Raw genomic sequence first — 17755 nt, 5'->3', positions numbered from 1 at the left:
GGCCACCGGTACTTTTGCGAGTTTGATGGAGAGGACCTGCAAGGTTGCCGGGTTGGACCCGGCACCCTGGGATGATATGTGTCCGAGCGTGTAGTGTGTAAACTGCATGGAGCTTAGCGCCGCTACATGCAGAAAGCACATCTCAGAAGCTAGCATGCATGCATGAACGAAGGAGGGACGGCTGCTAGTTAAACGAGATTGATTGATTGAGCTCGTGAGGATGGGGTGTCGACCTGTTGGCTGGGCAGCTGGGGTAGCTGCCAGCCAACCCAAGTTCAAGCCCCGGCTTTGACATGCGGTGCTCGCGGAGTTTCTCCTATAAAAAAATGACAACGAGGATTAGCCCTTGGGTTGGTCTCTTTTTTTTTATTGATTGAGCTCGTTGGTTACTCAATCGAGTCCGTGAAGAAACCGCAGGTTTTGCCCCATGCAGATTCGCAGACACGAACGTGTGAAGCGAATTTCTTCGCCTCATACGCCCTCTCCTCGTCGGCAGCGTCCGGCCCCATCGGCGCCGGTGTCTCCGCGGTCGCTGGTTTGCACGCTGAGCCCTCCATCTCAATCCACCGGCCGGCGATCGATGGAATAGACAAAGGAACTCAGACGAGAGGGTGTGCGTGTTCTGTTCAGGTTGACTCGTTTACTTGTAGGCGAGTGGGTCTCCACGATCGCAATATGTATCGGATTCGGATAGGGTTAGGGGAACACCGTCTGGTAAACAAACTGGGCCAAGCCCATCCGCTCGTCCAAGCGCGATCGAAGGAGCCTTCCTCCTTTACTCAAAAAGAAAAAAGACTCGATTTCTTCCCAAAACCCCTACAAAAAGTTTTTCTTCCAAAAAGCCAGGAAATCACGCCCGGACTCTCTCCTCCGTCTTCCATCGGTTCAACTCGCCCCCTACAACTTACCCACGCTCGCCGGCCACCGCCCTCGTCCAGACCGGAGAAGCTTGATTGTTGGCTGTTTGAAGATATTTAGATGGTGCCCGATGGAGGCGTGAAGGACCAGGAGGTCTCCACCTCGACGCCTCCACCCGCTGCGGCAATAACGAGGGCGGCGCGGCCGCCTAGGCCAGCGAGGTTTAAGAACGTCCCAGCCACTGGCGGAGCTAGGTAAAATTGTTTGGGGGGGCCAAACAGAAAATATGGATGCTTGGGGGGGCCAAAAGTCTATATTTCTTCTAATCTTCCTCTTCAAATTTTTTTCCTTCATATAATTTACCCAGGCTGGGGGAGCCATGGCCCCTGCAGACCACAACATAGCTCCGCCGCTGGTCCCAGCGTGGCACCCGCTGAAGTACCGCCGGCTCCGCGTGCGGGCCACCAAGACGATGGTCGACGCATCATCGTCCGCTCGGGCGGTAAGGGGAGCCGGGGAGGCGGTGGCGGCGGCGCCCAAGCAGAGTGAGCAGGAGGACGGGAAGGGGTACATATGCGGCGGCTGGAAAAGGTAACCTCATGCTCTCTCGGATGACCCTGTATAGCTAGAACTCTCTAGGTCTTTGCATGCTAGAACATGTACTTCTAGTTCTAGGCTAAGTTAACAATGGCATTGTTTCCCTGAGGTGTAGATGAAACAACCTATCGCTAGGTCTTTGCATGCTAGAACATGTACTTCTAGTTCTAGGCTAAGTTAACAATGGCATTGTTTCCCTGAGGTGTAGATGAAACAACCTAAGCACTTTCGTACCACAAAAGTAAGATGGTCACTGGGAAAGATTACATAGCTTGGTTCCTTGTCACTCCTCAGTCCTCACTCGTTGTCGCTCGTTGCCGCAACTTGTAAGAGCATCTCCAACGGACGCGCGGTAGCGCGACGCGCTAATAAAAAAGTTTTGCAACGCCAAAATAGTGTTTTTGCGCGCGGGAGGTTTTCCAGACGCACAAAAACACGATGCCCAATGCGGCGGCCCCACCTGCAGCAGCCCCGCGCACAATCCGGTGCCTCAAATTTGTTGGAAATATGAGCAATTTACCAAGTGATTTTATTAACAGAAATGCTAGATAAAACATGGCTATTATAGCAGTGATAAAATAAGCCATGTGATTTGACAAAGAGAAGGTAAACAACATGTTCATATATGAACCGTAACTAAACATATCTAGAGCAGACAGTATAGCAGGTTGCACATATGAAATCGAGTCTAACAGACGTAGGGCAGAAACTAGAGTCAAGAACTGTAGTAGGACTTCTAACAGAAAGGAGAAGAACACGTACGACACAGCAGCGGCAGGAGCGCTGGACTTGGGGTCGGTGTCCTCGCCTGCCATGTCGTCGAGGAGGTCGTGGACGTCGGGGAAGAAGTCGTCGTCGGCGACCGGATCGTCCGTGATGAAGCAGCCAGTAGTCGCGCTGAGCGCTCCCCAAAAAACCTTATCACCCTTCTCCCGTACATGACTCAAAGGGGTTCCGAAGGCCTACTGTCCCGACCAGCGGTGCACGCCGCAAGCCGGGATGAGGAAGAACGTAACAGCAGCGCAGTGCTCAGGAACTTGTGGCGAGAGGAGGAAGAGATTCTGGTGCATCTTGCTGAGAGGAGCGACCTCCCTTTTATAGGCGCAAGAGAAGGAGGCGAGAGGGCAGCGTCGGGAGCTGAAGGGACCGAGGGAGACGAAACGAACAGGCAGCAACCGAAGAGGCGCGCTGTTCGGATTCAATGTCCAGGCACAGAAAAAATGTTTCAGCTTCTGAGTGACCTTTCGTATACCGTAGTGCGTGGCAGAAATTTAGACATCGGCTCGGCTCATTCCCGCAACCCGCGGCGCGGCGCGGCGCGTCGGGACGAGGCGGGCGGCGGAGGAGGAGCGCGTGTGGATGTCCCTCTTGTTCTCATGCTCATACAAGTGGGAAAGGAGCCTCCCTTATAAAGAGGTCCAACCCCCTCTAAACTAGCAATGTGGGACTAAACTTTAGTAGTATCCCTTGCCTTGCACAAATGGGCTAAGTGGGCCTCTAGGATTTATTAGAAATTTCTGAAATAGTTATTGGGTTGCCCAAATAGACTAAATTCCAGCAATCCCCCACCAGATCCCAGAGGCACACAGAAATTTGCCTTTGGTTCCAAAACACTGTTTTATATACCGGTACTGCAGTGAAGACTGTTAAGTTGAACTTCCACCTAGAACTCTATGCTACACTAGTAAGCAACTTGAACAGTGGACTGGGCCTTGAACTGCAAGTTTTCTACGAATCTAGCTTCACATAAAGCCTTGACCGATACGTGGCTACCGTGGGTCTTCCCCGCGGGTGGAGCTTATGCGTCATACTCCGTGACCTTTCATGAGTTTATTAGAGAGAACCCTACTCTCATAGATTGCGACGTTTGACAATCAGACTCATATAGGTGTGTTCTTCAAAAGATGTTCTGCAGGATAACATCTCTGCCTAAATAAGCCACTTAGAACACATTAAGATATACATCAACCTGCCATGCAGATTAGGAGAGTATTGCATCTTCATGGAGTGGTATTGAGAATAGTAGGGATACTCTCCTCTCAGTTGACCAACAGCTTGTCTTCCACATCTAATTCACGGGATCTCCGATCACAAAGAATAGGTTACCACTGTGAACAACTCATATTGTGGGTCTCATACCCATCTCCCTCGATGCATTATCTATCACATTACGCGATAGACCCTTAGTAAAAGGATCTGCCAGATTTTTAGACGTTTGGATATAATCCAACGCAATAACTCCGGAGTTTTTCATTTTCCTGACAGACTTTAACCTTCTCTGAACATGTCTTGATGACTTCATGTTATCCTTTGAGCTGCTCACTTTCGTGATCACAGTTTGATTGTCGCAGTTCATAAGGACACCCGGTACAGGTTTCTCAACAACCGGCAAGTCATTCAAGAGCCGGCGAAGCCAATCTGCTTCGACCGTAGCTGTATCTAGTGCTGTGAGTTCTGCTTTCATTGTTGACCTCGTTAAGATGGTCTGCTTGCAAGACTTCCAAGAAACAGCGCCACCTCCATGAGTGAATGCATAACCGCCCGTGGCCTTTATCTCATCAGCATCTGAGATCCAGTTTGAGTCACTATACCCTTCAAGCACCTTTGGATGCCCAGTATAGTGAATTCCATAATTTGCAGTGCCTTTCAAATAACGCAAAACTCTCTCTAGAGCTTTCCAATGCACATCTCCTGGTTTTGAAACAAACCGACTCAGTTTGCTAACAGCAAAAGAGATGTCAGGTCTTGTAGCACTTGCTAAGTACATAAGCGAGCCAATAATATGAGAATACTTCAATTGATCTCTAGCAATTCTTCGATTCTTTCGAAGCAGCACGCTAGCATCATATGGTGTTGGAGAGGGCTTGCAGTCACTATAGCCAAAGCGACTCAAGATCTTTTCCACATAGTAAGATTGAAGCAATGTAATTCCACCATCATCATCTCTCAACAACTTGATGTTCAGAATGACATCAGCCACTCCTAAATCCTCCATCTCAAAACAGCGAGATAGGAAATCCTTGACCTCCTTAATAACATTCAGATTTGTTTCGAAAATCAGTATGTCATCAACATACAAGCAAAGCATAACTCCCTCGCCCCCACCATGGCGATAGTACACACATTTATCAGCTTCGTTCACAACAAAGCCTGCAGCTATTAAAGTTCTTTCGAACTTCTCATGCCACTGTTTTGGTGCTTGCTTGAGTCCATACAAAGACTTCAGCAACTTGCACACTTTCCCTTCCTGATCATCTATTACAAACCCATCTGGTTGTTCCATATAAATTTCCTCATCCAACTCTGCATTTAGGAAAGCAGTCTTAACATCCATTTGATGAACGAGAAGACCATGTGAGGCAGCTAGTGAAAGTAGAACTCGAATAGTGGTCAGTCGAGCCACAGGTGAGTAAGTATCAAAGAAGTCTTCACCTTCCTTTTGGGTATAACCCTTTGCCACGAGCCGAGCCTTGTACTTTTCAATAGTACCATCAGGCCTAAGCTTCTTCTTGAATACCCATTTGCATCCTATAGGTTTGCACCCATAAGGACGATATGTTATCTCCCAAGTTTCATTCGCCAAGATGGAATCCATCTCGCTACGAATTGCTTCCTTCCAGTAGTCAGCATCTTCAGATGCATAGGCCTCTGAAATAGAACTGGGAGTGTCATCTGTGAGATACACAAGAAAATCATCACCAAAGGACTTTGCAGTCCTCTGTCTCTTGCTCCTAATAGGAACTTCATTATTCTCCTCCACAGGACTTTCAAAGTGTTCCATCGAAATGGCAGGTTCGGTAATTGTAACTGGTTCCTGATTCGATGAACTAGGCATCTTCTGATTAGATGAGGTAGCCATATCCTTCATGGGAAAGATATCTTCAAAGAAAGTCGCATCATTCGACTCCATGATCGTACCGACATGCATGTCAGGTACCTCAGATTTTACAACCAAGAATCTATAGCCAATACTATGGAAAGCATATCCCAAGAAAACACAATCCACAGTCTTTGGTCCAAGTTTCCGCTTCTTTGGAATTGGAACATTGACTTTCGCCAAACAACCCCATGTTCGCAGATAAGAGAGTTTTAACCTTTTCTTCTCCCATTCCTCGAATGGAGTTATCTCTTTGTTCTTTGTGGGAACTCGATTTAGGACATGACATGCTGTCAATATCGCCTCCCCCCACCATGCCTTGGAGAGACCCGATGTGTCTAACATGGCGTTAACCAAATCAGTTAGAGTACGGTTCTTTCTTTCGGCCAGCCCATTTGACTGAGGTGAGTAGGTGTAACATCCCCAGCATCACACTACAGTAATCTCTCATTAATGAAGGTCATGTCATCATGATCATCATGCCAAAATGCCCCTTGTCCAAAATCTGCTTCAAATTCAAATTCAAATTGCATGTCGAATATTTACTTCTTCTTTCATGCAAATAAAATAGTTCATCCTATGGCAAATAATCCCTAGATATTTGTCATGTTGAATCCAACATCTTTGGAATTCCCAAATTGCCCGTGGAAATTAATTATTGTTCCAGCAGCATTTAAATATGCCATTCCCAATTTCCAAAATTCCTAGACAATTCCTCTTGCCTCCAAACTATTTGTGGCAATACTAAAAATGTGGAGGAATTTATGGGCCAAGTCCCATATTTTTCCTAAATCCCTTGGATGCAAAAAAAACCTTTTCCTCTCTCTATTTTAATTTTAAGATGAAAAGAAGCCCCCCCTCCCCGCTGGGCCTTGGCCCAGATGGCCAAGCGGCCCGAGCCATCTGGCCCACTCCAGCTGGCCAGCCCAGCCTCCCATGCTCCCCCGGTCGCCTTCCTGTTCGAGCGACCGTGGGCACGGTCGCCATCAAACCACCTCGCCGGCGATGCCCAACGAGAGGATAAGGCCTCCACCGCCCCGACGCCTCGGCCCCCTCGCCTCCCACTTGCCCTGCCTCCCCCTTCCACTCGCGCTAGTCCCTATCCCCTCGCACACTCGCTCCCCCTCCTCCAGATCTGCCTCGCCGACATGCCCTGCGCCGTCCGCTATGCTGACCGCGGCCACCGCTGTCCCCGTCCCTCTCCGACGATTCCCCGAGCGCCGTTGTACCCCGCGAAGTCTTCCTCGACCACCGGACCAAGCCAGGAGCCCCACAGCAAGCGCGGCGACCTCTTCTTCTTCCTCTACTCCGACGAACACCGGCGTCGAATTCGGCCACTTCGCGCCTTCCCCGAGCCCACTGAGCACATCTGCAGGCTCACTGTGAGCTACACTTCCCCCTCTTTTTGCTTCCATACGTGCCCGGAGCGGCTGGGCCCGCCATGGCCGAGACGAGCTCCGTCGTTGAACTCATTGCAGTCGCCCTGATGCTCCTAGCACCGCGCTAGCGCCACCACCGAGCTCCTGGAGCTCCTAGCTGCTCCACGCACCCCTCCGCCACCCTTGCCGTGCCCTGGACGCTCGAATCCGTCGACGTCCGAACTCCGGCGCCGCTCCGGTCAGCGCTGCCGTGGCTCTAGGCCATCCCAACACTCGGGACCGCCGATGTTGGATGCGTGCGGCTCCCCTCGTTCGAACGCGCGTCACGGCGCTCGTTTTAACCACCCTGTAGGCTTTTCCCGATGCGCTCCCGATCGCCGCTGCCGCCTCCACTCACCACCGGCGATACTCCGGTCGTCCCCGAGGTCGGTCGTCGTCACCATCGTGTGCGCGGCGCCGGGCCGCACCCTTAGGTCCAAGCCGCAGGTCCGAAGGCCCCCTGTAGCGCGGCTCCGGCCAACTCCGGCGAGGCGCCGCCGTTGCTTTGGTCGTCGGAGCCGCTCCGTCGCCGGCGACCGACGTGGCGCCGCGTGGCCCTCCCTGTTGACTCTGTTGACTCAGTCAACTGTGCTGACTGGGCAGGCCCCAACAGCTGACACGCGGGCCCCGCCGCTTATTCCTCTAACTAAACTATTTTAATAATTAAAACTAATTAGTTTAGTTAATTAGACACTGACAAGTGGGCCCAGTAGTTTTACTAACTAAATTTAGATTAGTTTAATCCCTGTTTAACCCACTGTCTATGACAGGTGGGTCCCCCATGTCAGTTTTGACCGGTCAGCCGTCCTGTTGACTGTTGACGTCACTATGACGTCATGCTGATGTCATATTTCTATTTTTGTTAATTTAGTTAATTCCAGAATATTGTTTAAACTTTAAAAATTCATAGAAATTAAACCGTAGCTCAGATGAAATTGTTTTCTATATGAAAGTTGCTCAGAAAAATCCAACGAATCCGAATACGTGGTCCGTTCATCTGTCACATGCCCCTAGCATGCTGAACATGGAACTTTCCCCCTCTTTTCCTTGTCCGGAATCCACCTAACGTCGGGAATTCACCCTCGGATGTTTCCCCCCTTCGTCTGCAACGTGTAGTACCGCGTTAGAGCATGCTTAGCGCTACGTATCGTCATGTCATGCTTAGTGTTACCTCTGTTTGCTATGAATTTACTGTTTCTTCCCCCTCTTCTCTCCGGTAGACCCCGAGGCCGCTGATGCCCTGGTGATCGACTACGTCGTCGACAACGACCCCTGCTTGCCAGAGCAACCAGGCAAGCCCCCCCCCCTTTGATCATCCCGATATCGCCCATTCCTTTCTCTCATGCTTGCATTAGATTTTGCTACTGTTATTGTATGCTCCTATTCTGATGCATAGCCTGCTTTTGTATCTGTTGTTGTACCTTACCTGCTTATCCTAAACTGCTTAGTATAGGTTGGTTAGTGATCCATCAGTGACCCCCACCTTGTCCTTGTTGCCCCTGCTTCATCATTGAAGACCCGATCAACGGGATTGAAGACCAGGCCCCGGCACCGCACACCACTTTCCCCTTAGTTGCTCGACACTGCTGGGTTACTATCGAGTGCCGAGGGTGAGACCTCTACAGCACTTCTGATGTTAACCCTATAGTGTAGCTATTCGGTCGTGGTCATCGAGGGTGATTCCGCCATAACCACTTCCGATATGACTATGTCGTGCAACTCCTCAAGTGTGAACCTCGGGGGTGATTTCTCTTACGTTCACCTTGATGATTACATTGAGTGGAATTCACCGGGGGTGATTCCTCGGGTTTTCCCCTTGATGTTTAGACACACAGTTACTATGATTACTATGACTTTACAGTGAACCATGTTACTAAAGACGGGTCGACCCTGAGGGGTGCCCGCGCGAGCTTAATTGTGAGTGATGTGGAGTCGGGTTGACCTGGAGGGTGCCCGTGAGATAATTACGAGGCGTGGCCGGGCATTCCTAGCCCTTGCCGCAAGTCCTCGGGACGGGGCAACGGGGTCACATCTTTCGTGAGTCTCTGCTTGTTACCGCGCGTTCCTAATCCACTACGATTTGGATATTTGATCCGAGGGGCCTCTGGCCTGATAGCACTAACCATCACGTGGGCATAGTATGGGCATTCTGCGTCGTATACATCAGTCGAAGCTTAATAGACGTCAGCGACTGAGCGGCGCGCGCCGGGTTGGACTGCGTAAGCGCCTGCCTTGTTGAAGGAGGTAGCTAGGTCTGCTCACCGGCCGCCCTCGCAACGTGCAGGAGTTCCCGGGGAGATGGCCCATGACCCCTGGGGGCATAGGTTTAGTCCGGCGTGCTGGCCTCTCTATTAAGCCTAGGTCGGGTTGCGGCGTATTGTTTGGCCGAGGCCGGGCATGACCTTGGAAAGTGTGTCCGACCGGAGTTAAGCGAGCGTGGTGGGTAAGTTGGTGCACCCCTGCAGGGAAGAAAACATCTATCGATAGCCTGTCCTACGGTAACGGACACTTGGAGTTGTATCCCGATCGATACAACTAGAACTGGATACTTGTGATGAGAACTGGATGGTGATGAGGATTTGATTGTGATGATAACAGGATAGTATGGCTCTGGGATTGCTTTCTCGCAGGGAGTCGAGAAAGGATCTCTGGCCGAGGTTGATAACACTACTACTACTTTACTTTATGCTACTCTACTCCCTCCTGTTTGCTGCAAGATGGTGGTTTCCAGAAGATGCTAGTCTTCGATAGGACTAGGCCTTCTCTCGATTCTGGCATTTCTGCAGCCCAGTCCACATATACAGCCTTCCTTTGATAATGTTGCATATGTAGTGTAGTTCCTTGCTTGCGAGTACTTTGGATGAGTACTCATGGTTGCTTTGCTCCCTTTTTTCCACCTCTTTCCATTCTTCTCGGATGCTGCAACCAGATGGTGGAGCCCAGGAGCCAGGCGACACCACCGACGACTGCTACTACCCCGAGGGTGCCTACTACCACGTGACGGACGCCGACGACCAGGAGTAGTTAGGAGGCTCCCAGGCAGGAGGCCTTGCCTTTTCGATCAATGTTGCTTTTGTGCTAGCCTTCTTAAGGCAAACTTGTTTAACTCATGTCTGTACTCAGATATTGTTGCTTCCGCTGACTCTTGTGTATTCGAGCTTATGTATTCGAGCCCTCGAGGCCCCTGGCTTGTAATATAAAGCTTGTATTATTTTAACTTGTGTCTAGAGTTGTGTTGTGATATCTTCCCATGAGTCCTTGATCTTGATCGTACACATTTGCGTGTATGATTAGTGTACGATTGAATCGAGGGCGTGACAGTAGGGAGGCGTCCTCTCATGGATTATACCATGTTCCGCACAAAAAGCATCAAATTCATTGGAAAAATACTCTCCACCACGGTTGGACCTAAGCCTCTTGATTTTCCGATCAAGTTGGTTTTCCACTTCAGCTTTATAGATCTTGAAAAAGTTCAAAGCCTCATCCTTAGATTTCAGAAGATACACGCAGCAGTATCTAGTGGAGTCGTCAATTAACATCATGAAATATTTCTTTCCACCTTTTGTCAAAACACCATTCATTTCACATAGATCTAAATGTATAAGTTCTAGTGGTGCAAGATTTCTCGTCTCCGCAGTCACGTGAGATTTACGAGGTTGCTTAGCTTGCACACACACTTGACACTTAGATCCCTTAACGGTGGTGAAACTAGGGATTAAGTTCAACTTTGCTAGTCGCGACATGCAACCAAAGTTAACATGACAAAGACATGAATGCCACACATTTGATTCACTATTGTTATAAATATGATTAACAACTTTATTGCAAACGTCTGATAAGGATAAACGAAACAGGCCTCCTGACTCATAGCCTTTACCAACAAAGGTTCCATACTTGGATATTACAAATTTATTTGACTCAAAGACAAGCTTGTAGCCATCTCTACACATAAGAGATCCGCTAACAAGATTTTTATTGACGGAGGGGACATAATGCACGTTCTTCAGCCGCACGATCTTCCCCGAAGTAAACTTCAGATCAACCGTGCCAACACCACGAACAGAAGCACTTGAACCGTTGCCCATCAGCACGGTTGAAGTCCCTGCGGTCTGATAAGATGAAAACATGGAAATATCACCGCATACATGCACATTAGCACCCGTGTCAATCAACCAATCAGGAGAATGACATACTGAAAGAATAGTGGGAAATATACCATACCCAGCATCCTTCATGTCAGTGTCTCCAATGACAACATTAGCGGTCTTGCCGCCTTTTCCAGGATGACGCTTGTCATAGCGATTAGGGCAACTAGGAGCCCAATGATCAGGATCTCCACACACATGACAAGCACCTTTCTTCTTGTCATTCTTCTTCTTGAAGTTCGTGTGTTGCACAGCCTTGTTCTTTCCATCAAACTTTGCTTTACCATCAAACTTGCCCTTGTTCTTGAACTTGTGGGGCTGGAAGTTCTGCTTCTGTACCACATTGGCACTAGATCCTCCCTCAATACCTCGAGCACGTGTGTCCTTTGCTCTCGCCTTTTCTTCCGCATCAAGAGTACCAATGAGATCCGGAACGGAAAACTCCTGTCTCTTGTGCTTAAGTAAGGTAGCAAAGTTCCTCCATGAAGGAGGAAGCTTAGTAATGATACCCCCGGCAACAAACTTGTCAGGTAGTATGCAATTGAAGTGCTTAAGTTCTCTAGCAAATGACTGTATCTCATGAGCCTGCTCAACCACGGAGCGCTCTTCAGTCATCCTGTAATCATAGAATTGTTCCATGATATACAACTCAGTGCCGGCATCCGAGACCCCAAACTTGGCCTCGAGTGCATCCCACATATCTTTTCCATTGTCAATTGACGCATAAGCATCAACTATATTCTCACCAAGAACACTCAAGAGCGCAGCCTTAAATAAAGTATCCATTTTCTGAAAAGCTTGTGCCTGTTGGGCATCTTGCTCTCCTTCAGGTTTGCCAAGAGTGGCGTCATAGCAACTCATGGTTTGAAACCATAAGACTTCTCTCACGCGCCACCTCTTATAGTGGATACCCTCAAACATAGGAGGTCTCATGGAAGCAGCAAAACCACTTGGGTAAATTGCCTATAATAAGGTTTTTGGATTGTTGGAAATATGAGCAATTTACCGAGTGATTTTATTAACATAAATGCTAGATAAAACATGGCTATTATAGCAGTGATAAAATAAGCCATGTGATTTGACAAAGAGAAGGTAAACAACATGTTCATATGTGAACCGTAACTAAACATATCTAGAGCAGACAGTATAGCAGGTTGCACATATGAAATCGAGTCTAATAGACGTAGGGCAGAAACTAGAGTCAAGAACTATAATAGGACTTCTAACAGAAAGGAGAAGAACACGTACGGCACAACAGCGGCAGGAGCGCTGGACTTGGGGTCGGAGTCCTCGCCTGCCATGTCGTCGAGGAGGTCGTGGACGTCGGGGAAGAAGTCGTCGTCGGGGAAGTAGTCGTCGGCGACCGGATCGTCCGTGATGAAGCAGCCAGTAGTCGCGTTGAGCGCTCCCAAAAACCTTATCACCCTTCTCCCGTACAGGACTCAAAGGGTGCGGTTCCGGAGGCCTACTGTCCCGACCAGCAGTGCACGCCGCAAGCCGGGATGAGGAAGAACGTAACAGCAACGCAGTGCTCAGGAACTTGTGGCGAGAGGAGGAAGAGATTCTGGTGCATCTTGCTGAGAGGAGCGACCTCCCTTTTATAGGCGCAAGAGAAGGAGGCGAGAGGGCAATGTCGGGAGCTGAAGGGACCGAGGGAGACGAAACGAACAGGCAGCAACCGAAGAGGCGCGCCGTTCGGATTCAATGTCCAGGCACAGAAAAAATGTTTCAGCTTCCGAGTGACCTTTCGTATACCCGTAGTGCGTGGCAAAAATTTAGACATCGGCTCATTCCCGCAACCCGCGGCGCGGCGCGTCGTGACGAGGCGGGCCGCAGAGGAGGAGCGCGCGTGGATGTCCCTCTTGTTCTCATGCTCATACAAGTGGGGAAGGAGCCTCCCTTATAAAAAGGTCCAACCCCCTCTAAACTAGCAATGTGGGACTAAACTTTAGTAGTATCCTTGCATTGCACAAATGGGCTAAGTGGGCCTCTAGGATTTATTAGGAATTTCTGAAATAGTTATTGGGCTGCCCAAATAGACTAAATTCCAGCAAAATTTGCAGCACCGCAGCCCGGACGCACACCCATGCGCTGAAGTTTTTTGAGCTTGCTCTACTTTACAGCGCCTGCTGGAGCGCTTTTTTTGTTTTTGCCTCCGGCGCACAAAAACGCTGGTTTTTAGCGCGTGAGGTAGTTTTGGGGCGCCTGTTCAAGATGCTCTAATGTAGCGATTGTTAGGTGTATGTATGTAGATGCATTGTATGCTGGGTTGCTGACATGGTTATAGAGAAATCGCTCGTGTCAAGGGCATGCTTCAACGGTGGTCCGCAGACACAATCACTGTTGGCACACCATAGTAAATTACCGTGTGGGCGGTGCGACCACTATGACGTTATCAGAAGAAAAGGTTAGAAATACTTAAAATTGGATTATATAAACTTTTTCAAAGGTTACATATTGAAGTAGTCATGTCTCTGAGTCATCGATCGATGTTCCCCAAATTATCTAACTTGGTGAGAAATGCAAAAACATCTCATGTAATATGCTGTAATTAGTACTATGTTTTACCATGGATAAGAGTGTGATATTGATTAGGATGTGATCAATAGTGTGGGCATCAATTGCTTGTGTCTTTATTTCTCTCTCCCTCTCTCTCACTGAGCCTTTTTGTGTGAAAAACTGCTATAAACCATTTTAATAAATGAACATACAATGCATAGTTTTTGTTGTTAGTTTACTCAGAGTGTGATCTGTACAATTGTACCTTCACTGGTATTTTCTTTTAAGCGGTGCTTGGTGATGTGTGTTACTGTGACACTATCAAGCCCTATAAAACCACCACTTGGAGATGCTCTTGCCAGCAATTACCAAACCAAATAAGTTGTTTAACCTTGACAGTGCATGTGGCAACTGTAAGCCTATTCTTCATCTATAATATTCCTTAATTCTTCCTTTGCGGGCATCTGTGGTTCCAGTGAGGACGGAAGTTTGCATTGCGGATATTCGAGCTTCAGAGGGAGAAGAGCAAGTATGGAAGACTTCTCCGACATGAAATCATCTAAAATGGATGCTAAACAAATAAACCTCTTTGGAGTATTTGATGGTGAGAAATTCACTGTTTGAACACTTCATTGTGTCTCGTTTATTGTTCGGACTAAAATTCTCTTGTCATCACAGGACATGGTGGTTCATGTGCCGCTGAGTATCTCAAGGAGCACTTATTTGAAAATCTCTTGAAACATCCAGCTTTCATTAGTGATACAAAAACCGCAATAAGTATGATGTCTACTCATGAGTGTTATTTCAAAATCATTCAATGCATCTAGTAGGTAATCGGCCATACTAACTAATGGTAATTCTCAGGTGAGAGTTATACAAAGACTGACTCAGATTTCTTGGATGCTGAAACCAATATTCATAGAGAGGACGGGTCAACTGCATCAACCGCAATTTTGATTGGCAACCATCTTTATGTGGCAAATGTTGGCGATTCACGGGCTGTAATATCGAAGGCGGGCAAAGGTGTGATTCTTTTTCCCGAAACTTTTATCCCAATTAGTGTTAAAACCCATATGCATTATATGTTATTGTAATAAATGTTTGCATATATTACTTATTATCATGATCCTGGTGTGTTATTCAAATTTGCGATGAATCTCGTCGAGATGGTGTATTATGGAGCAATTTATATGTTATTAGAGTTAGTATTTATTTTGTATCATGTCAGTAATGCACGCTAATTAATTTTACATTCACTTTTCTCTGTCAAATGGAGTACTGGACATATCTTTTTTTAGGTATATACAAGGGTGCAAACTGGCAGTGTGTTTGAGAAAATGCATACATATAAAACAACACTTGAAAATGCCTATATGGAAAACACCAAGACCGAATCGGAACTGTGTTGGCCAACATTTTATCACTGTTACTATTTCATTGGATAAAATACATCTATGACCTTGCTGCCTAAATTTCGTGGTTGGTTTGCAAATTACATTTGTGTAAGGAAGCAAGATTATATTGCATGAACAGCTTATCTACAAGTATATGTTGATATAGGAATATGAGATAGGACTTTTATGTCCCGGGGGTCGGGACTCCCGTTTAGAGCAACTCTAGCAGACCCCATAAAATCTCGACCCGCAAAACGCGTTTGCAGTTTCACAAAGATCTCGTTTGCGGGTCGAAAATTAGAGCGGACGAACAGAAATCGTAGATGAAACTGCATAATTTGAAAATATAGTTTCGCGGGAAGTTCATACTACATACTACATACTCCCTTCATTTCCTTATACAAGGCCACTATCAAAAATATATATTGCATCAATACAAGGCCACCAATAGTAATCGAGGCAAAAAATTAATGATATTTTCTCGTACTAGCAACTTTTTAATGTTTACATGCATGTAGTCATAATGACACTCCGCCACTTCCTTCTCATTCATTCGTTCCATGCTTGTGGTGTATTAATGACCCCGGTTAACAAAAAAATGACTTGCAAAGGAGTCATTAAATTTTATCTTGATACTTGTAATATGAGTTTGTGGCCTTGTATAAGGGAATGGAGGGAGTACTACATACTACATGATCAAGCACTGCAAACACTAGTTCATACTACATACTACATCAGTACTAGTACTAGGGGGTGGGGATCTCACGGCGACGAACTCGCGGCCATGGACGACGCTGTGGAGGAGCTCAATCCTCCTCGCCGGACCTGCAGAGGTCGATGTACTTCGCCCTCTGCTCCTCGCGGATGCGCCGCCACTCGCCGTCCTTCTCCTTGGCGGCAAGGTTGGCCGCGACCGCCTGCCACCACTGGAGGTCTTCGAGCTCCTCGGCGTGGCGCCGGCGCTCCGCCTCCTCATGCACGCTCCGCTCGGCAATGGCGGCCGCAACTGCATCGACATCGGCGACGAAGTCCTCCGGTCCGATGACTCCGCGGCCGCCAAGCTCCTCGGGCTCCTCCTTGAAGGGGACGAACTCGACGTCCTCCGGCTCCTCCAACCACTCCCTCTTCACGGGGAGAAGGCCCGCGCCGGAAAAGGAGGAGCTCCCGACGTAGGAAGATCACGCCGCGGAGGAGAAGGATGCGGCAGAGGACGGGGTACGGCCGTGCCGACGGTCGTACTCCTCCGTCTCCCGGAGGTTGAAGCTCGGCGGCGACGAGAGGCCGCGGTTGGTCCATTTCCTCGCCCCGTGCTTCCTCGCGCCGTCCGACCGGACACGCCGCTCGCGCTCGGGGTCGCTTCCGCCGCCGGATCTGCTGTCGGAGCCGCGTCCGGAGCTCCATATGCGGCCCCACATGGCAGTTGGAGGCGGAAGGTGGTCGCCGGCGGCGAGAAATGTGGAGAAGGGGGTGGGGAGTTGCGTGGCTCGCCGACGGCGGGGGATATGGTTTCGACCCGCAAACGCGACACGGAACCGTAGATATAGTGGTCGGGACTTGCGGTTTGTGGGCCGCGGTAAAAAAAATTCGGGCCGGACAAGTATGCGTGCTCTATTATGGCTGGAAAATTGGATCGAACCGGCATACTCGCCGGAATTTTACGGTTTTGCGTTGCGGGTCTGCTAGAGTTGCTCTTATCCCCGCCCTTCATCCACACTGGCGACTTGGCGATCTGTGCCAGTCCTGCACCGGCGAATGGATTTGCAGGCTAAATGTGAACAGTAAACCGGCAGTGGTAAAATATATGAAAATGGAAGTGGGACGCCGTAGGTCACTGTTCATGCTATACATCCTGCACAACTGTTCCTAGTCTGGACTGATGGAGCTAGCTGGAACTCAATGAATCAATGGTTATATTGTTGTGCGTAATAGTGGTCTGCTGTACAAGGTTATGAATTCTACTTGAACGTGTATTTTAATGTTCAACTTTAGAGTTTGATGCCTCTACAAGCTCAACATATATAAGCTCAAACAAACAGCGAAACTCATTCATTTTTTAGATGCAAGGCGGAGAGAAGTTAAATAGTCCCACTCGATCCATGCATGGACCGTCCTGCTTTTAGAATTTTCAGGTCTTCACATGATAAACAGTGATGGCAACCCTCTAGTGCTGCACCTTGCGTCTGACAGAAGGGGTAACAGTGCCCAAGAAATGTGACAGGTGAGGCAGAATTTGTATCTGCATGCAAAAGTTTCCAGTCGCATGCAAAATTAATCAATTCACAGTGCATGCACAGACGATGTAGTACTAGTACCTGTAACCTAGGTTGGCCGCTCTAAGTGGCCTAGTTAATTATCTGGACCCTGCAAACGCTCTGCTTGCTGCTGGACAGACCACAACACGAATCTTTACAATACTGAACGGACAAGATAAGTGGGGGTCGGGACTCCCGGGAGCTGTTCCACCTTTTTGATAGGAATATACATAAGGATCATATAACATATTGGTAAATCAGTTCAGTCGGTCTTCTTTTCAGCTATTGCGCTCTCGGATGATCACAAACCAGACAGAAGTGACGAGCGGGAACGGATTGAGAATGCTGGAGGAGTTGTTACATTTAGTGGTAAGCCTCACACCGGTTATGTGGTGATTTACTATGTTGAAAACCAAGCACCTCGCGGATGGAGCCCACCACTGATTTGGGACTGGAAGACACACCTCGCGGATGGAGCCCCCCGCGCTCGCTGGCTCTGGCGACGCGCCCGTCGCCCCGGCGGCGCCGCCTCCTGCGCCGGCCTCGCCCCTCGCCTCGTCCGCTGCCGGCGAGCCGACGTCCTCCTCGCTCGCCCCTCCGCCGTCGCCTCCGGCCACACCCCCCCCTCGCGGATCTCCTGGGCTGATCTCGCGGACGAAGCCGACGCCGCCGCGGGGCGCCCCGTCGCCCGCCGCGACCGCCTCCTTCCGCGCCC

At 48.8% G+C, this 17755-nt stretch overlaps 1 protein-coding gene across 1 annotated transcript in view; it reads left to right on the top strand.

Moving 5' to 3' along the window:
- The first annotated feature begins 1237 nt into the window (after window positions 1–1237).
- Window positions 1238–17755, top strand: part of LOC119321434 (probable protein phosphatase 2C 7) — a 24233-nt gene continuing 7715 nt past the window's right edge. Inside the window, exons 1-5 of the mRNA XM_037595116.1 lie at window positions 1238–1449; window positions 13871–13998; window positions 14073–14171; window positions 14259–14417; window positions 17323–17409. Coding sequence (XP_037451013.1) covers window positions 1238–1449; window positions 13871–13998; window positions 14073–14171; window positions 14259–14417; window positions 17323–17409 — 685 coding nt within the window. The remainder of the gene's footprint in view (window positions 1450–13870; window positions 13999–14072; window positions 14172–14258; window positions 14418–17322; window positions 17410–17755) is intronic.

The sequence above is a fragment of the Triticum dicoccoides genome, chromosome 6B (assembly GCF_002162155.2).
Source record: "Triticum dicoccoides isolate Atlit2015 ecotype Zavitan chromosome 6B, WEW_v2.0, whole genome shotgun sequence".
Taxonomy (NCBI): Eukaryota; Viridiplantae; Streptophyta; class Magnoliopsida; order Poales; family Poaceae; genus Triticum; species Triticum dicoccoides.
The sequence above is the reverse complement of the archived record's forward strand: the minus strand, read 5'-3'. Positions and strand labels throughout refer to the sequence as shown.